This window comes from Neodiprion lecontei, chromosome 4 (assembly GCF_021901455.1).
Source record: "Neodiprion lecontei isolate iyNeoLeco1 chromosome 4, iyNeoLeco1.1, whole genome shotgun sequence".
NCBI classification, from domain to species: domain Eukaryota; kingdom Metazoa; phylum Arthropoda; class Insecta; order Hymenoptera; family Diprionidae; genus Neodiprion; species Neodiprion lecontei.
Genome location: NC_060263.1, coordinates 3,735,521 through 3,756,906, shown reverse-complemented (window position 1 = coordinate 3,756,906; position 21,386 = coordinate 3,735,521). Strand labels below are relative to the sequence as shown.

The 21,386-nt window shown below is 37.9% G+C and overlaps 1 protein-coding gene across 2 annotated transcripts in view; it reads right to left on the bottom strand.

Annotated features, from left to right (window-relative positions):
- The window catches only part of LOC107224409, a 91,723-nt gene that overhangs the window by 10,818 nt on the left and 59,519 nt on the right, over window positions 1-21,386 (bottom strand). For both annotated transcript variants that reach the window (XM_046736289.1, XM_046736290.1), the window contains exons 3-7: window positions 17,664-17,828; window positions 4,199-4,335; window positions 2,637-2,925; window positions 2,232-2,506; window positions 735-887 (exon numbers count right to left, since the gene is read on the bottom strand). In XM_046736289.1, coding sequence (XP_046592245.1) covers window positions 735-887; window positions 2,232-2,506; window positions 2,637-2,925; window positions 4,199-4,335; window positions 17,664-17,828 — 1,019 coding nt within the window. The remainder of the gene's footprint in view (window positions 1-734; window positions 888-2,231; window positions 2,507-2,636; window positions 2,926-4,198; window positions 4,336-17,663; window positions 17,829-21,386) is intronic.

Here is a 21,386-nt window from a genome sequence, read left to right as displayed (position 1 = left end):
AGTTTTGTGGATATTACGAAATATTTTCTGTCACACGTTAGCGCGAATCGTTAAAATGGAATGAGAAATAAAGATAGAGAAAGAGAGAAAGAGAGAGAGAGAGATAATTTAATTTAAAGAAGAACGGAAAGAAAAAAATGTAAAATAAAATTGCCCAGTGACTCGACGCGTGTCTAGAATATCTTTGACGTTATTCTCTCAGGCCCGACGCGAAATATATTCACATGGTAGATAACGTGATGATTTTATTTTATTTTTCATATTTTATTTTTTATTTTTTTTCTTCCATTTTTTCTTCCTCCGAATTAGCATACACTTTTCAGAGTTGAATCCAATCGACACGCAGCATCTCATCTTGAGATCTACGCGCCCTCAGAACCGTTGAAAAGGAATTTTGAAACACGCTGTTGTATTGACAGGAATTTTATAAGCATACTATATTTTGTCCGAGTCGGCTAGAAAATTAAAAATTTTTAAGTAAAAATGAATATTTTCCACAACAACGTGTATAATGAATATTAAAATATTGTAATAGAACTGCAAATTTTTTTTTTTTTTTTTTTCTTTTTCATAATACAACCGTTAAGCATAATTATTTTTTTTTTTTTTTATAAAACTGTATTAATTCGTTTCATTTCGTTTTCTCGTGATGTTTGTTTTCAGAGGGACTGAATTTTTTCCTTCGCATAATTTTTTCTCCCCACCGTTTCGGAGCCATTATAGTTATCTCGCACCTGAACGACGTCGCAGTCCTGCCAAAGTCGTAATTCCCGAGGCGGAGGTTCGGCCTGAGTCGCAGGTCTGGCCCTGACAGCGACGAGCTGTCCTCTCGACTGCCGAACGGAAATGAGAGCGTGCTTTCCCGGCGGCACCTCGTGCTGACGGACCTGCGATGCACCAGAACCATTAAATCCTGTATACAATAATATACAGATATACGGGCAAAGTGGATTTTCAGAGGCCGAGGGTACCTACGGTGTAACAATATGGCGCTCAGGAACAAACGCCAACGGCATTCAAAGTACAAAGCTGTACCTACGATTTATCCCAGAGCTTGCGGGAGCGAGTCGAAACCTCCGGGCTATCCGGAAGCTAGATCGATAGTTTTAATATACCTCGAAACTTTATTCATCAGAGCCTGCGAACTTGGCACGAAAGGAACGATGGAAACTGGGGAGGGGAAAATAAAAGATTTCCTGCAAAACGATGATTGCTCCATATATCAGGTCAAATTAGGTTAGGTTAAATCGACTCGGGTCAGGTTATATTATAGCGGTGATTGATCCATACACTAGATTAGGTAGGGTTAGGATTTTATAGGTTAGGTTGGGTTATATCATAACGGCAATTGATCTATACACTAGATTAGGTTAGGTTAGGATTTTATATATTAGGTTAGGTTATATTATAACGGTAATTGATCTATACACTAGATTAGGTGAGGTTAGGATTTTATAGGTTAGGTTGGGTTATATCATAACGGTAATTGATCTATACACTAGATTAGGTTAGGTTAGGTTAGGACTTTATAGAATCCCGAGAGGGAAAGAAAATATTAACAGCTAAATATCGACTTGTCAGAATGAAAATTTTGAACACGGATGGTGAATTTTCGAAAAATAGCATATATTCTCATAAAAAAAAAAGAAAATCGATTATCACGCAACGTTTGTAAAAATCGTATCGTGTATTCGTAAATTGTGACTTATATATGAAAGAAGTATATAAAATCTATCGCACAAAAATTCTGTATCATTGGATCGAAGAAATAAAAATTTCTCCGGGATTATTTCCGCACGCTATATGGTATAGATTCCAATATTTAAAACGCGTGCAATCATTTTCTTCAGTTGAGAAAAATGGTACCTAGCGAAAAATAGAACCATTGGGCTACGTATGGTACCAATTTTGCATGTCGTTTTTCACCGACAGAGGAATCCAGCTCAGAGATGAGAATCGTAGCAGCCTTTTCTAAAAATCAACCACGAATCATAACAAGCACAGCCGAGTTTCAATTTGACTTCGGTTTGCGTCGGGATCAGGAAACGGTCCTTAGGGTCAGCCGCAATTAAGGAAAACCCGCAGACGTCCCTTCGGCAAAGGAATGGCAGGGTTAAAGCCCTGGTCAAAACGCATAAAGGAAGACAACGTTTCCCTGCAGGGAGTATTGGGGGGAATTATTTCAAGCACGAAGACGTGATGGTTGAGAGGTGAGGATTGAGCGAACTCACCGCGTAGTAACAGGTCAAATTGCGAGGATACAATCCGGGGAAGTTTGGCGATTGGAGTCTGCACTTCTTCCTGTCGCAGTCGCTGAATATACGCGAACAGTAAGTACCGGATATCAAATCCCCGAGGTACTGCTCGGACGATGTTGACCTAGTCGGCTGCAGCGTGTGGACCGGAAGTTCACCAGTCTGACCGGAAACCGTCATCGAAGAATTCTCCAAATCGGTAACCGTCTGATAAACCGTCGGGACCGGCGACGTTGTCAACTGGGTCATTCCTGCCAAAGCACAAGAAATTCATCGGTTTTTCACCCCCCATTAAACTGAACATAAAGCTTATATTTTCATCCATAGACGACCAGGAATATAAATAACATAACGGGTGTACGCAACGAAATTAGGACTCACCTACGAACGGATTTCCGTAACGCACAACGGCGTCCGACTTCCTAATCATCTTGTACTCCATCCTGAAGTCGAAGTTATACCCGGTCTGGTCGTTGCTTAACCTCAAGAGACGTAGAGTCAGAGAAACGCTCGACGTTTCGCTGTAGTAAATGGCCGGTCCCCAAGAGGTTCCGCACCATAAACCTCCGACGTCTGGCCGCTGGGCCTCAGCGATCTGAAGGGAACCGTCGGGGCAACCCTCGGCCGTAAAAGAAACGAAACGGCCGAGAGTGAAGCTGTCGAATGTCAGCTGAAAGAAATTTTAATCTTACCGTCGTTTCTCGCATTCGTTCCCGACCGAATCCATGTTTTTTTTTTTTCTTTTTTTTTTCTCACTCTTTCACCTTCCCGGAATATATTTAATTACAATATAATCGATTCGTTAACCGTATTAAATAAATGGATAAATAATGTAACGCAAGAATTTCCCTTCTTTCCGTACGACGACTGTTCAGTTTTGCGATTTTTTTTTTTCCACTCCTTTTATTTTACTCCTCTACTTTTTTCTATTCCTTTATTTTTTCCCTTTTCCATTCGGTATACATTTTATAACGTATATATATACCGACATGCCCGTAACGGTGATGACGCGACGGATTAACTTCTCAACCGTTTCTGACGTGAAAAACAACGTTCAAGTATTTTATGCGTTTTAACAGAGGCTGAAGACTACTGCTCGTACATCTACATACCTATATACGTAATATAGCGGATCGAGAGATGCGCGCAGTTTTTTATAATAAGGCTGACTCGTGAAATCATATTTTTTTTTTTTTCCCTCTATTTCCTACCTTTCTGCGTCCGCGTTGCAGATATATTCCATTTATCTAAAAATAATGAGACACGGTAAAGGATTATCAACGTTCGTTAATCTCATTATTGTACAAATGTCGACGCAACGAATGAGAGAGAATGTTTTTTCTTCGTTCCCTTCCTCGATTTTTCTATCATAGAGGTAAACCGCTGAGGCGAGTGATTCTGATTTTGGTTCGAAAAAAAAAAAAAAATAAATAAAAAAAACCTGTGCTGGAACGCTTCCAACTCTCAACTACCGGTATTTTATTTTACTTTTGTTAGGTTACAGTGTGCGTGTGTGTGTGTGTGTGTGTATGCGTATATTTTGGTTCTTTTTTTTTTCTAGTTTTGTACGAATCTTTTTTTTCCCCCTCGATTTTATTTCCCTTGTTTCGAGCCCCCAAAGCGACCTGGATTTACGTCAATTCCAGGATATCTGTTTGCAGAGTTTCGCTATCTACAACAGTTCGGTTTGATCGCGGTGGATCCAATCGTGCAAAAAACAAACAGAAAACAGATGAGGAAAAAAAAAATCACGGAGAAAAAACAGGCTTATGGTATATTCCGCAGATCATATTGTAACGATTTAAATAAGCCCCGTTGGCTACATACTTTGCCGAATAATGCTTAAAAGGCTGTCCTGGACCGAGTTTTGCGAAATTGTAGAAAACGAAGAAGGAAAAAGAAAACCAAAGCAAATCGTCAAAGTGTAAAGTTTTAAAATTCACCTGCACAATGTCGCCGAGATCGCCTCCGGGCGCGTTAAACGCGAGTTTGCATATGTAGGGCACCTTGTCTTCCTTCGGCCGGTGAAGTTCCAGTTCATAAGTTTTACCCACGTTACCGTAGTAAGTTTTGTTGCAGGCTGAAAACAGAAATCGATAAATATAACGTCTCGTGCTCACCGACTTGAAAACTTGTTTATCCCCCGTTCCGCAGTCCAGGTTAGTAAGATAAAAGTTCTTTTTTTCCCGAGCGTTTTTCGCCCAAGCTTTACAAACTCATTCCCGATTCAAAGGTTTTTTTTTTTTTTTAATCATCGTATTATATATATATATATATAATTCCAGTTTTCATTTTCTCTCTCTCTCTCTGTTTTTTTTTTTTTTTTTTTTTTCGAGCAGAACTTTACGGCACAACAATCGATATTTCTACACAAACTTGATAAGAAAATCTTTACTGCGTAATTGATCGTCTGTCATCGTTATGTAACGAGAATGAAAATTGGTTTCATCCTTAAAACAGTAATTTCAACGCGATGAAAATTCTCTCTAAATCATTCTCTTGGTATGTATAAAATTTGTAATTTTTTTTTGTTTTTTATCTTTTTGAAAATTATGCTACACCACCGTGTCACTAAATTGATTTAGTACAACGATTTAATAAATTTCAAACAATCGGATAATCAACTAACGAAATTACGGACAGAATTACATAGAAAAATATACCGAAACCGTTTCAACAACGTTGCTAAATTTAACGACGCTAATATAATCAGTACAATTGTCTGTAAAATCGTCGAGTAGATACGACCGATCAGTATGTGTAAAAAAATGTCTACCATCCACTCAAACTTCCACGATATCGCAAATTCATATACCTACTATGCGTACCTATAACCAATTTATAATGTAAAATTTGCAACATGAATTCCGCATTGGAAAAAATTCCCAGACGGTTTCGCATAATGCGGGAATTTCAAGTGCGTTATACATACGTCTGCGTATAAAATACTGCGAGTGCTTTCTGCCCGACGAAGCCTTTCATGTGGGTGGTACTACTGGTACTGCATCATATCCAACCCCCGTTTCAGTTCAGAAGTGGAAACGTGCATATCAAACGTTCTCGGAAAGCGCGACGCTGTACACTGTTTTCAACAAGCTCCGATCGCGTTGAATGCAATTCACGCTCTCTTCCCTCATTTTTCATGCTGTTTCTTCTTCTTCATTTATTTATTTATTTATTTTTTTTTTTAACTCTTTCCATCTCCGACGTACACGGATAATACGAAGTACAAATTTGAGCAGAAACGTCAGGTATCTTTTAATTTCATCTTGTTTCTATTTTACGTTTTAATTATTTTTATCATTATTATTATTATTATTATTATTATTTTTACTCTTGTCTACAGGAGTTATGTGAAGATAAAAAAGGTTTATAAAGGAGAGAGAGAGAGAGGTAAAAAAATTTATGCCTAGACGACCGTCATTCTCAGTTGTTAAAATATGTACATGGCGTCATGTGCAAGTTTGTATAACTTTACGTAACCAACGGAATGATTTTTGTTTCTTTTCTTTCTTTCTTTTTTTTTTTTATTTTGCCGCGTTTCACTCGAGCTTGACGATGATTATTTTTCAACCACGCCGTGCGTAATGATCATTACTACGTGCGGCACGCGTGTACATCTTGTTAAATTCATCTCTTTGAAAAATATGCATTCTCGATTCTGCAAACAACTGCGAATAAAATTATACACACAGCGCGTCTGGGTATGAAGTCGAGATTCATTTTTCTACGTTTTGAAAATTCGTCGAATGTGTTTTTATTTTTATTTTTTTTTCAATAAAATAAGAGATTTCAAACGAATAATAAAGAAACGATTTCAAAATATTGCAAATATTTCTGAGATTTGGAAAACTGTTTAGGTTTCGGGGAAGCCGAGGTTTTCTTATTTATTTATTTATTTATTTTTTTTTTTGGTTTTTCTTTTTTATCGAGGGACAGGTCGGATTGTGGATATACTTTATTCACGTTAAGCAATCAGCCGAACTCCGGAGGCATCAAAAGCAGCAACACAACACGCCCTGCGATAGAATTATTCAACGAGTTGCTTCAGCCAGTTAAGTTAAGGAGCCATTAAAGCCGAACACGCGTTTCTCAGGGGCTCTCAGGACGATTGAGGAGAAAAACGTGCTGCCAATTTCAATGCGAGATTAAACCACGCGCGTTGCTTCGGATTTGAAAATAAATAATTTCCGTACGATATGTGCATTTTTTATAATAAATATCTTGTTATGCCTATAAAAACTAATAAACTATACACAAGGAATTCCTTGCGAAGTTGAGCAACGTCTGAAATTCGCCATTTATCATTTTGGTCAAAATATTTTCTGCAATTGTTTCAATTTTCAAACAGTATCCTGTAATTTTTTAGAATTTTTCTTCGGCTGATTAATTTATAAATATTGGGAGTGATTTTGAAAAGAACCGTTATTAAAATTATGGGGAGTTTTTTATTTTTTTTTTGGTTTTCAACACTTATAATTCTCTTGATCAACTAAAACATTTTTTGAACAGTCTGAAAATTTTCAAGACTTCTATTTATTACTTAGAATATTTTTAGACCGATTTCATCATGAAGTTCACAAAAAAAATTGAATGTGACAAAAAAATAAACAAAAATTGCTACGTAATGGAATCGATCTAGAAATGTTCTAAGTGACGAATCGAAATTTTGAAATTTTGCTGGGAATTTTCAGACGGTTGCAACAATTTTTTAACTGACAAAAAAAAAAAAAAAATCGTAAGTGCTGAAAATACAGTTTGTGAGAATTTTTTGAGAATTTTAAAAAAGGTCCTTTTTAAAATCACTACAAAAATTTATAAGTAATCGAGGAGTTGAAAAAAAAAATCTAGAAAATTCAGGCCACTGTTTCAAAGTTGGGACAACTGTAGAAAAAAATTAAAACAAAATCAGAAATAAGGGTGAGACGTTATTTCGGTTCGCATGGAATTTTCCATACATTATTACAGAATTCGTCACATTATAGATGCAAATATTCGATAACTCGTAATGTTTTTCAGTGCAACCTTTGCGCGGTAGTCGCGCAAAGATCAAAATTGCTATTGGTAAGGGAAAAAAAAAAACACGCGAAGCTTATAATGTATCATCGCATAAACGAAATTCTCACAAGACTTCGCCGATTTTCAAATCGGATACCCTCGATTTTTGCACCAAAGATTCGTTTTTTTATTTATTTTTTTTTTAAATCATTTCGTTTCTCTCCTATTCATCTGTTCTTGTTTTACTCCATTACGTGTATGTAACTTACATGCATATTCAACATCGGATTCGCCTGCAAGCTGCCTCGCATATACATGTACAACTTACATTATACACAGATTAGAGTTTTATCATATCTCCATATGTTTCGAAATAATTAGACCGCAGACTGCGGTCGTTCCGCTCTGCTCGCCTTCCGGAAATAAGCACGAAGAAGACAGAAAGGAAGGAAAAAAGAGTCGGAGCTTTGTCAGTTTTTTTTTATTCTTCTTTTTCTCTTTCTTTCTTTGCTTTTTGGCTTCATTTTTTCAGCGCCAGGTCATTTGAAGATTTTTAAGCCTTATTGTTATATACATCATTTTCGTTTATTTTTTCTCGTCTCTTGTTCTTTCAGTCCTCTCCTTCTAACGATGTATTACACGGTATGATTACACACGCTAACTTTTTCCACTCGTTTCGTACATGCGATATTTTTGTTAATTAATCTAATCTCTCTGGAATGCTGTATATAATTTAATTCAATTTTTATTTCAGAGTGACGGATTTCACCGAATTTAAAGCGCAGCTGACGCGTCTTTAAACATTACTTTTTTTTCAAATATTATATTCCTCCTTTAAACGTATCTTTCTGAACAGTAAGAAAAAAAATTATTCGATAGAAATGAACATGATTGTGTGTATAATTCATTTCCAAACACGTGATTCTTTCTCTCTTGTTTTTTATTATCAACTTTCTTACTCAAGGTTTCAAAAGTTTTCATCTGACACTAAGTACAAAATACATTTCACCTTAAATGGCATGTTATAAGGTAGAACGTTAAAATTCGTATTACAGACACGTGTAATTAGTTACGAAATAGGTCGGAAAAAAAAAAAAAAAAGAAAGAAATAAAAAACTTTTCGAATCAAAAAATACTCCCGATGACCAACACTCGACGAAATTTCACCTCATAAAAAAAGAAAAAAGAAAATAATAACGTTACCGTTCTAGGGTTAAATTGGCTGAGCTCGGACAGCCAGCTTTCACGGTACGGAGAAGTTTAGTTTGGGAAATTTTTATCGGCCTGTCAGAAACACTGTTAAAACTGTATAAAATGTGCAGAAAAATAGCGTGTGGTCAACGTGTACGGAATGCCTGCTAAGAACGCGGATATTCGCCAATTTGCCCCTCCTGCATAATATTTTCGTCGTTTCTTCTCTCCGGAAATTTGAAATACCTTTTGCCCTTAGCTTAGTGCGTATATGCGTACGCGTATGCAAATATCCGAATAGTCTGCGTGATTATCCGACGGCCTAACGGCCCGTCGTTTTGTACAATCTAACGCGCATGCGCTAAAATCCGAGAGCATTTGTCCTTCACCAGGTTGACCAACCGTCATAAATTCAGACAGCAGTTCGCCGCGATTTACGCAACCTCAAAAATCCTAACAGCTATCTGTATTGGGCACAACTCCCAGCGACAACTGTGAAAACTTTTGAGGTTAAGTTCACGACGGTTGGTCACCCTGATCCAAACAAATGCTTTCGGATTTCGGCGCATGCGCGTTACATTGTTGATGTACGACAGACTATTCGGCCGTTGGATAATCGCACGTATATAGGGACCCGTTGTAATGGGAAATGTGTAAATATTGAATAAAATATTGAAATCTGAGTGAGAAAATGTTTTTCATGTATTTCAATTGAATAATAATCAGTAAACCCGTTAGACGTCCCTATTAAATATCAGCTAAAGAGTTCCAGGAGCATCTTATTTAAGACACAAACTGATCGGCTGGCAGCTGTAAACAGGAAAAAAAATTTTACTAACAATTATCCATCATAAACTCGATGAAAAGGAAAAAAAACGATTAAAAAAATGTGCCCGATCTTCCACTCAACCGACAATGCTCATCTTTCGCGAGAATTTTTGTTTCTACCTAAACTAACTATTTCAGGGAAAATTTTTTTATTTTGAAACACACTAATATATGTGTATACACACACAGGCGTACGCATTCACGTGCATAGATACATAAACGTGCGCATGACGCGAGTTTGACCCAAATGCAGGTCAGTTGGCGAAAAGCCAGCACGCTGTGTCTACTCGAAATCCATCGTCAACGGTCTTATTTTTCTCACGGATGGTGCTGCAGATCCATGTACGTATTTATGTACATATATACATACACACGTCCCACGTGTCTCTACATACACGTATATATGTATATATTTGTGTGTTTATTTATGCAGTTTTTCAATTTTGCATGCGAACGACGCGTGGAGGGTGAATTGTATTGGAACCGTCTACTTATGTATCTATAATATAATATTATATACCGGGCTTTATATTTCGCGAAAACGTCACCGAAAGGTACGTGGAGTAAGGTGCGCAAAAATGACTTAACCTTTCGTCTAACTTGTTTACAGTCCGAAACAAAATATGCGATATCGATTCCGTACGAATTTTATGACAACGGATTCCCACTTTCTCGCGTCAGCTGCATGACCGGTCATTGCCGTATGATACGTATAGAATTGAACTCGCATTTTGTTTCGTATAGAAAAACAAGTTAGCCGTAAGGCTTGCTTAAGTCATTTCCGCATTTTAATGTAAATGAAAAATTCAACCCGGGGAAGATATTTGTCCGCATTTCGACAAAGGACGGATCAGTTATAAATTGTCACATTAAAATAACCGTAATGTGTCGAATGACGTCCGGTCTCGATGATAAATTCAGAATGAATAATGGCGAAATCCTGGGGTGAGGAGAGACAGACAGACAGAGAGAGAGAACAGAATTTATCGTAACTCCAGACACGTTTCGATCTCCCAAGGAATACGCAACGAGTACACGGAAGGAATACATATAAAAGAAAAAAGAAATTAATGTAATACAGAAAAAATAGACAAACGTATTATAGATGTGAAGTAACTAGATAGACAAAGAGAAGAGAAAGAGAGAGAGAGAGAGAAGATGACGTCCAAGATCCTTCGGTAGCTTTGCTACAGGAGCACGTTCAATCCGTAATTGCGGTCCCTTTACCCTCTTCCCTTTCCTTCGCCTTAACCTGCACCCTTTCTCCTACACCCCTTTGAAAACCCACCCTCAACAGCCTCGATGCGTCCTAGAATTTTGCACAACCGACGTTTAACGAAACTACCCCGTATTACCTACACACAGGTAAATGTCCTCACGTGTTTTGGCATTAAAATTCAGTTCGGATTTCGTGCTCCAATTCGCGGCCATTATTTAACCGAGCAGCCGTTATCGAGCTGACTCCACCGTCTCTCTCCCGTCCCATATTCCCTCTCCTCATCTCGCTTCACCGCGGAAAAATCATCCCCCCTCCCCAACCACCCGCTTACTGGCCCGTCACTGCAATCGGCACCTTTATTATACATGTGTGTGTGTGTGTACATATATATATATATATATATATATATCTCTAGGGTATGTACAGCACAACAATAACTACTGCAGTACTGTCGATAACCTCGACAAAGTTAACGAATTGAACAATAATAATAATAATAACAACGACGATAATAATAATAGATTTACCATTGGCCAAATTTTTACATTATACACAGTATTCGTTGTGAATTTGTCAAATCGTGTAATTCCAACGTCTATAGCGAATTTGAATCGCGAACAACGTTTCAACAAGTCGTCATTTGCTGCACGGATTAAATAACATTGTAATATTACATTGCTATACGGGATGCTCGGTATACGGAATTGATTTTCCCCATCTACATTATACGTATATAATTTACAGAAGCGTTATCGTGACGATAAATTTACTCATTAAATTTATTACCAACACGTATTGTAAGAATCGAGTTCATTTTTACCGTAGTCTGCAAAACTGGTTATGAAAAGGAAATTGAACCAAGTGGTTGATAATTATGTAAGAAGTTCTTCACCCGTGTAGAAGCTTTTCAAGCTCGTGCACGAGCTTTAATTAAACGTTACGTTATTACACGTTCTTACACGTGTTTTTTTTTTTTTTGTTGAAATTTGTTATTCACGTAATTCGAAAAGTTATGTACCGGACCGATCGAATCGGACGTTCGGTCGGTTTCGATCGTTTTTGCATTATTCGATTACACCTCTAGTTTCGTTTTTGGAATATTCAAGCAGCAGGGAATAGAGAGTTCAGCCGGCCACCTTAATCGGATAATCTCGGTAGCTGCGTGTAATCTCTCTTCTCTCGTCGAACTGTGCGGATAATATGCACATATAAGGACGCATAGACGAATTTACAGACCCAGGCTCGGTTGTGTGATTGCGGTAATATGCAAAATAGGCAATTAAAAGATTAGGGATATGATTTCATATTCATGGAAAGTCGTAGGTAGTTACTAAACCTGCCTGTGACAGCTCTACGTGTGTATATGTATATATATATAGGTGCATGCATGTGTCATACTTATGCGGATAAATCACAGTGATATCGATATAACAATACGACTGCGTGAGTTGGAAATTTATTTGCCGGAATACTTGGTGTCGGTGAAACCATCTCCCTGATCACTCTGGCTTAATTTAAGTACACCCAACTCATCAGCCCTTATTCAATTTCCTCTTAATTTCTCTCCACCTCGGTATCGTTTTCTTCTTTTCCCTCTCTCTCTCTCTCCCTTCTTACAAGGGTGGTATCGCATGTCGATCACTCCGATTTGATTTCTTTCGTAATAAGTTATAAGAGACTAAAGACTAAGCGACACGTATTTTCTTTTATCTGCCGTTAAACATTTTGAGGGGGTGAAACAACCCTCCGAAGTAAGGAATGTCAAGGAGTGATTTGCCAGTTTTTATTTACTTGTTTGTTTGTTTTTTTTTTTTTTTTCAATCAAGGAAATTACATCTTTCATATCTCGTTACGAGAAAACTTTTCCAGTCGGGTTGGTTAAAGAATGTTATGTTCTTGTGGGTGAAATTACCAAGTCACCCCTTGACTCGCTTTACTTTGGAGGGTGGTTTCACCCCCTGAAAGTGTTCAATGGCAGACAAAAAAAAAAAAAGAAAAAAAAAACAAAAGCAATACGTCTCGCTTAGTTTTTACTCTACTATGACATATTACAAAGGAAATAAAATCGACGAGATCGATCTTGGATACCTTTCTTTCCGTCCTTTGTTAGACGACGACATTGATATCACACATGTGTTTAATCTTTGTTCGTTTTCTTTTGTTTTTATTAAAAATTTTAATTTTATATATACTTTTCCTTTGTTCAAAATTTAAATAAATTAGGAAACATGTAATCCATGCAATGGACATTGATATTCCATGGGAAGGGCGAGCGATTCTTGAGGGACTGATAACACTCAATTTCACCCCGATAACCTCGCAACACAAATCCTAAATTTTCACAGGACCCTGATTTATTTATTCAGTAATTTGTTGTTTATGATTTTTTCCTCTCAGCCTCCCTGTGCATTCTTCGTTTCCATCTCGCCAGAAATACCACCCTTTTCATTCCGGTCACGTAATCGTTCCACCCCTTCGATATCCCTGCATCGATATTATCATCTGTGTGTTTACACTAGCGGTGCTACGGTTTTTCGTTTTTCGTGCGAAAAGATAAAGGAAAAACGGGAAAAAGAGACGTAAAACGCTGAGAGCAAAGAAAGAGGAAGTGGGAAAAGAAAAAAAATGGGTTAGGGCTCGGAATAAGCGTCAAGGAAGGAAAACTGACGGTTGATAGATCGTTATAAAAGTTATAAAAGAAAGAGGAGGAGGGGAACAAGCAGAAAAACAAAATACAACAACAATGCGATCTCGCAACTCTTTTCAGCAATCCGACTCGTAGTCGGATCGTAGATAGATCCCTATCTGATGCATTAATGCACTCCCGATATTCATATTTCTTTCCACGACATAGAAAATGAAACTCCTCCATCTTCGGTAATAATAAATAAGAACAAAAGTAATAGTAAATAATGATGATGATTACGGTGGCAGTAATAACAATAACAATAATAATAATGACGATGATGAGAATGATTTAAATTGCCACCAATTTACCGCGACGACAAATTCTTTTTCGACAGGTTCGTTAAATAATAAAAATACGATTAAATTCGTGAGTCGAAAGAGAGAGAAAAAAATAAATAAATAAATAAATAAAAGAAAGATAAATCAATAACACGACTATACGATCGGGAAATTTGGCATAAAAATGATTCGCAACGCCTGACGATGACGATTTGCAAGCCTCTCTGAGACGTTGCAGGGTGAGGGGGGGGGGGGATGAGAGGGAAAGAAGGTGGCATTACCAAACGATCCGTGCAATCTCTGGTCGCCAGGTCGACAATTTCCGGGACAAGCAAGAGCAAACTTAACCGGAGTGACTCCGTACAATCGAAGAGAATGGGAAGAGAGAGAGAGAGAGAGGGAGAGAGGAGAAGAGAGGAGAGGAAACTGCAGTGGAAGGACATCGAAGCCGGCAGCTGTTCTCTGCCAGGAAACTACCGAACTTCATACACCTATATAACATATGTATCCTTGCAGCATACATATATGTATATATATATATATATATATATATGTATATACAACGTAGATCCTACTACGGAAGCGATACCTTCGAATTAACGAGTTAATTAACCAGACGGAGTCCCGAATAATGGTTTTGCTCGGCGACAATCGAGGCAGCCGAGGATATACCGGATGTGATAAAATCTCAACGAGGAACATAAAGCGTCGTACACAGCTTGTCTTGTAACCACCTACACTCGTATATAAGGAAAGCTCGCGAAAAGCTTTCGGTCATCCGCCGAATTCAGATGCGGCAGATGAGATCGGTCATTTTTTCACCCTTGTTTTTGTTTTTCCTGTACAATTGCATTTTTTTTTTTTTCAAATTTTGTACGACGATATTTCAAACTGCGATACGTGCGTGAAGAAGGAGGATTTTTTTTACTCTACGAAATACGACGATCAATGTATAATGTTATTTTCGATCGAGGAGAAGAAAGGAAAAAGAAAAAAAGTTTAAAATTAGGATTATCTAGCGAGATCAAACATCCAGTAATTCGAATCGGCAAAACATTTCTTTAGCCACATTTGATCGCCGTATATTTGGTAAATTAAACGAATATTTTATTTTTTTTTTTTATGTTTGTTACTATTCGAAAGGATTTTAAAACATGTTAATTAATTTCACGCCTCGTTATTTTTTTTTTTTTTTTCTTTTCCAAGGAAACTTTTTACTCCCATTTATGTGTGATCCTATAATTCCAGTGAGCAGACTTTTTGTCGATTTTGTTTTCTACTCCGTGGAATGGAAAAAGTTCGACTGACTAGGTCAAAACGGAGCTTTTATTGTTCCGCATCGAGGCTGAAGCACAAGCGTGAACAATGTTGACAAAGTATCGGAGAAACGGATTGAAAATTGCAGTTGATCAGGGGTTAGAATCGATGGTAAAATTACAGTGTATTATAGAGATTATTGTGAAAATTATGCAGGACCGATTGATTCGTCGTATCGACTGGTTAGTAGGCCAAAAATACGCGCGCAGTTTGATTGCGATTTTTCCGTTTTTGATTTTTTTCTTTTGTCCGACTGTCGAAACTGCTTATCAGATTCTACGCGCGATGATCGAATGGATGAATTATAGAAGAGGCGAGGAAAAAAGAGGAAAGGAAATCAAGCGTGGAAGGTGTGAAAATCTCCGGCTCCGGATTTTCCCTCGTGATTGATAGAAACGTTAATCCCCGGGGAACTTGAAGCATGTAACGAACTTTTCCGAGTTCCCCGTCTTTAATCCCCTGCATGCAGGAACTTCAAAGCATTAATCTCAATCAATTCACGATTTAGCCATGACCTAAAATAATTCTCACACAGAGCAGTTCATCGATTCTCTCGGCGTTCAATAAATAATCAAATATTTTAAGCGTATCCTGCCCGTTTCAAGTTGGCCGGGTAGATTGAATATCATGAATTAATCAGGAGGCTACACAAAGAGGAAGAAAAAATTAACGAATAACGGGCTAAACCGACGTGCATAATTAATAAAAATGACAACGTTAATAATACAAAATATACTGGCGCAAAATTTTCACGTATTCGTATGTAAAATTGATTTTCTTTACGTTTACCAGAATATAACTTACAAGAAACGTTAAATATATATTTATCTTTCCGTTGTTTTTTTTTTTTTTTTCTTTTGCTAAGACAATACAAATTTTAATTAAACTCTCTGTGTCAACATCACCGACGGATAGAATATTTGTTCCCTTATACTTAATTTCCGTCTAGCATTTACTGTGTAAAGAAAGTAAATATTATTATTATTATGTGAAGGGTAACAAGCCGGAAAATCAGTTTTTTCAATCGGAAAAGAAAAGACTTTGTCGATCTGTCCGAAAAAAATGACAACATCTGAAACTTACAGGATTTTATAATTAAACGATGAGCATGAAAAATTTCCATGTCCGATTGAATTCGAACTTCCGGTTCTACCGGAAATAAATCGATCTTCAACGTTTTACCGACAAACGTATACTTTTTTCTTCGTATTACTTCTTTCCAAACGACCGATCGTGTTATTCCCAGTTCAAGTATTTGTTTTTAGAAAAATTCATTCATTCGCCCGCCAAGTCCTATCGGTTTCAGATTTTTCACTCGACCGTTTTCGAGATAATCGCGGAAGGTTGTTCCGAGTTAATTAGATTAGTGAAAGTTACACAGTTTACACACAAATCGCAGTAACGTCAGTAAAAAAAAAAAAAAAAAAAACAAGCGCGCGTAGACTCCAAAGCGATAAATGCAACGGTAATTGTTTTTTTGTTTTTCTTTTTTTTCTTCGTGCGGATAAACATTGTAAGAAAATAAAAGAAAAAGACAGATAAACATTTCTCTTTCTCCGATGTTTCCAAATTTCTACCCCTCGCGTATAACTTATATCCAGCGTTCGTTAAGGTCCGAAAACGGTTCCCGGATTTCGTTCCAACGTTGTGTAACGCGTTGTAATCCACACACACACACACACACACACGCACACACACACGTGCACGCGCAAAGATATTCGCGAAGGTAAATGCATTAAACATGCGGCATAAATCAGGGCGAGCAAAGCTTCGCAGTAGAACAAACCGTAACGGTTGGACGCGCAGTAGTCCGACTCAGCGTTGGATCCGCCAAACCGAATCAGCATCGCCGTTGGCCGGTTTGCACGCAAGGTTCGAATGTAGAAGAAATTCGAGGTGTAGAATTGAAAATAAAACGTTGTGAAAAATCGTCGATAGTTCGTTTCTTTAAATTCTCCAATCGCGATTACATTCCGAAGGATGAATTTTTAATTTTTTTTTTTTTTATAGAATTTAAATCTATTCTAGTTCAACATTACGACCTGTTTGTTCGATTCGACCGCACGTTTATGCTCGGTGATCGAAAACAAAGCTTTTAATACACACTAATCCCATTCGCTTGTTCAAATCCAAGCAATGTTTGGTTGTAACTAATATAAAATAAGGTTGATTATTAAAATTTACGAATATGTTGCCGGTTGATTCGGGTGGGGATATATTGTTGGACGAACAATTGGGACGGCAAAATTGTTTCAATAAGTGTCAATGAAAAAAGGTGAACTAGTTAAATAAGGCGAAAATTTGTTGAAACGCAGAATTTTAACTGGAAGAGAATCTTGTTATTATACAGCGACAACAACGTCACAGGGATCGGTTTATTCTTTGAAAAATTTTTAACCAAAAATTTGTACTCCTTGTGAAATTCCGATGCGTACAATAGCTGATTTAATTTGCGAATGAATATTATTCGCCGAATCGTCAGAGCTAGAATTTTTACAGTAATAAAGTATTTCTTGCCAAAGGAAAAACTTTATTGTCGTTTCTAAATTGCAACGATATAGCGGATATCGGAATATTTTTAAGGAATTCGGTTACAACGAAGAAATAAAAGGAACAATGTTAAATAGAATCGGACGAAGCGTGAAAATTTTTAGCTAAACATTTGATAACATTTGACTTCTCAGACGTTGTTAATAATAATTAAGAAAAAAAAAAAATGTTGCTCACAGCTGGAATTTAGTGTTTAAACTTTTTTCTCTCACCATTAACACAGGATCATTTAGAATTTCATTCAATCCGATCATTTCCAGTATCGATTTAATAAACTTTGTTAGTTGACTTGTTTTTGCTTCAAGTTCGAATATGTTTGTACTCTGTGCATTACTTACGTGAGCACTGTCGAACCTCGTCAGAACTATCTCCGCAATCATCCAGCCCGTTGCAGACTCTGTTTAGAGGCACGCACTTTCCGTTACCGCAGTTAAACTCGGTCTGTTGGCAGGACGAAACGGCGGTGACGAGAGCGTAAACAGCGGAGAAGAGTCGCCACATCTCTGCAACAAGAGATAGAAACGGATTCGCTCGTTTAAACGACCGTCAAAAACAGGAGGAAGAAGAAGAGGATGACGAATGTGAAAAAAAAAAGTGCCAAAACTCGCGGGAATTATTTTCCCCCAACTACGGTACTAAGACCAAAATACCCCAGAAATAATAACGCGAACAAAAATAACCAACACGAAAATATCACGTTAGAAATTCAATTTAGTTCAATTTTTAGGAAATTTTTTCTCTACGATTATTTCTGCCTTGGATTATTTTCGTCTTGGATTGTTTTTGTACGGGTTATTTTTGTTTCCGTTATGTATTTTTATTTGGGGTTAATTTTGTCTTGGATAATTTTTCATCGGCTCATCTACGATAGATTATATTCGTACAAGTTATTTGTACACAAGATATTTTTGTAAACATCTTTCGTGCTTTCGAGGGTTATTGAAACGCGAACCGAGCTTACGCAGAGTCATTACGACGTAACGTGCAAAGCGTAAAGCTTAATGACTAATAATAATGATAAAAGCTCGTAGGTGAAAGAAAACGACGAGGAGCCGCCTCGACGAGTATGGAAAGCATCTTTACGAGGAAATTTACGAACCGCCGTCAGCGCATAATAACCGTCCTCAAACCGCTCTTGTTGACGTCGATGTCTCAACTGACGCGAGTCTAGTTTCGCCCCGCTCGCCGCGCCGACACGATGAGTAGGTATTATTATTCCCTTGTGTCGAAAACTTCTTAACCTTAACTGTCACCCCCACTTCACCCCAGGGAACGAAAAATGGCTCCGTCGAATTAAAATACGCGTATTGTACCGTATCCGGTAACGAGACGCCTCTTTCAACAATTTTCACACTCCTACCCCCCTTATTTTTTCATTCAGTCTCTCATTTCTTGCGTATTTTCTCAACCACTCGATACGCTTCCTACTATCCCCTTATCGTACGAATAAAAAAATCATTCCTGCATATACTCGTGTACAAACGGTTGTTTTTTTTTTTTTTTTTTTATTTCCTCAGCGTAAAAAACGATTCAAGAGAAACGAAAAAAAAAAATAAATAAATACGAATGTGATTGTATTTATACGACAGCAAAATGACGGTAAATTTTCAGGTATAGATTACAATTATAACAAGTTTCATCAAAAATTAGTTCAAAAAATATTTTCGTAAAATATGGAAAATGAAATAAAAAAAAAAAAAAAAATCACATTCAATTAGAGATTATCAAGTTTATCTTTTGCTTTCGATTAAGCTTCGCAATTTTTGAGGCACCACTTTTCTCCGTTCGTTTTGAGAGTAAAAAAAAAGAGATCGTGAATTAGAGTAAAGAATCTGCGGACAAAATTAGCACGGGTTAAAAATTTTGTAAAAATTTCACTCGAACGGTTGTCAGACGAGTCCACACGAACGAACCGTAATAAGCGAGGAAAAAAAGCTCACTCCCTGTGTCCACGTGATATATGTATAATACATAAGGCGGGGGGGAGGGAGGAAAATGCGGGAAGCGTCAAATATCGGATATCCGGTGAGTTTGAAAGCGAGTTTAAAAATTAAAAGGAAGGCAGGACAAATGAAGAGAGACAGAGAGACGCACAAAACAGAGAAAACATCGCGAAGCTGGTCAGAAAAACGTTCGATAACCGATCTCTCGATTCTTCGGACAAACTTTCGACTCGTGGTAAAGAGAAACCCGGCTTTCGGAGACGCTCAGCGCCTTTCCGGCGTCGTTTAAATTTACATATCTCAACATCTCTCGGCTCCCTCGCGGGTTTTCCCGGCTATCTCTGGATGTTCACGGATTACCGTCGAGTGCCGCGCAACCGACGACGTTGAATTCTGTATCGCTAAAATGTAATCCGCGGTGTCGATGTTAAATTAACAACATCGGTATTAAAATAATACAAAAAAAAAAAAATAATGTATTGTCGAGCTTCTATTTCTCCTTGCGGCAAAAATTCCCAAACAGGATCTTCCGAGCTTTAAAGCTCAGCCGCGAGCCGTTCGACTATCCGTGTAAACGATTCGCCGAATCCGGAGTGTGTCGCTGAAATCAGAACGGGATAATTTTAACCCGAAAAAGCTCGTCGAGCCTCCCGGGATTCCCTCCAAAGTGGATGAAAATTAAAAGCTCTTTCGGTCGTAGGCGCAGCTGCGGGTTAGAAAATCGCCGCCTCCGTCATCCAACGTCGAGAAAAGACGGCACTCGCCTCTCTCTCTCTCTCTCTCTCTCTCTACAATTTCTTGAATAAGCGAGATGGGAGAAATTTCGCGGATGAAATTACCTCTCGGAGCTTGCGAGCTCCGCTAAATTCAACCACTTTTTCGAGCTTACGGCTTGCAGCGCCGTCATCCTGCAAGTTACGATTCCGAGTATTATGGGTGGGAATTTCTTTTATTTTCTGTTTTTTTTTTTTTTTTTTTCTGGATATTACATTGCGTATGCAACAGCAGCCGCGACTGAATTTAAATTCTTACTCAAATACAGAGGTTAAGAGTTGCGCCGCTGATGCACCACCGCGTTTTGAATCTGAAATTCACTCCGTTTCTGCCCACGGATCCGTGAAAATTCAATCGAATCGGAATATATTCTTTGATAAAAATTCTATATCTGCCGCCTCCTCGAAACTGCAAAGCTTTATATTTCTTACCGCGAGTTGTGTTATTTCACCAACGCGATGATACTTCGAGCTTTAAATTATACATGGATATTTATACACCGTAAACTTTCGGCCACGAGATACTTGTAAGGAATTTCGCGTTATTGCGCGAGTAAATTAAATTCAAAACTCGTTCTGACGCACTCGAAGAATCGGTCCTTCTCTTCCTACCGTCATCGTCGCCAAGTTTTCCCAACTTTCGAACAAGCTTGCGAAATTTCCACAACTTCTATACACGCATTAATACAACAGTATGACAAAACCAATGTTGCGCAATTCCGTTCTTTTTTCTTTTTCTTGCCGTATTCGAATTTTTTTCTTTTTTTTCTTGTTCTCATAAAAAGGGAGAAGCGAAATTATTTTCTCATATAATAAAGTAGAGCGAGAATTTATTTCGGATGAAAACTGCGAAAGAACGTTCGCTCGAGATATTGGCGGCTGATAAAAAGTATATCATTCAATTTCCCCTCAGGATGATCCAGCCAGCAGGGAGCGAGCTTTCAGAGGTAGGTAAAATGGAAGTGTGAATTTTCTGCCTACATCGCCGATTCGGAAGGGCGTTATGCCGCCTGCATTTACCAAAGAATTTTCACGATATTTCCACGGCAATACAACCGCCTCGCTGGTTATTCAAGTTCAGTCGCCATTACGAGCCGAGCTTCGCTGAAGAAAAGCTTGCTGCTTTGCCAGACAGACCCGGAGTGCAATCCTCACGCTTTTCTCACCATTAGTGATTCCGCACTCGCGCCCTGCGTTATTTCGCGTTATTGTTGAAAGGTGAAACAGCTGGGAAATGTAAAAACAGCAAAAAAATCAACCGCAGAAACTCCTGAATATTCAGATTATAATTCGTACGATTAAAGAAACCCGAAATGAAATTTCATTCGTTTTTACGTGGTATAAT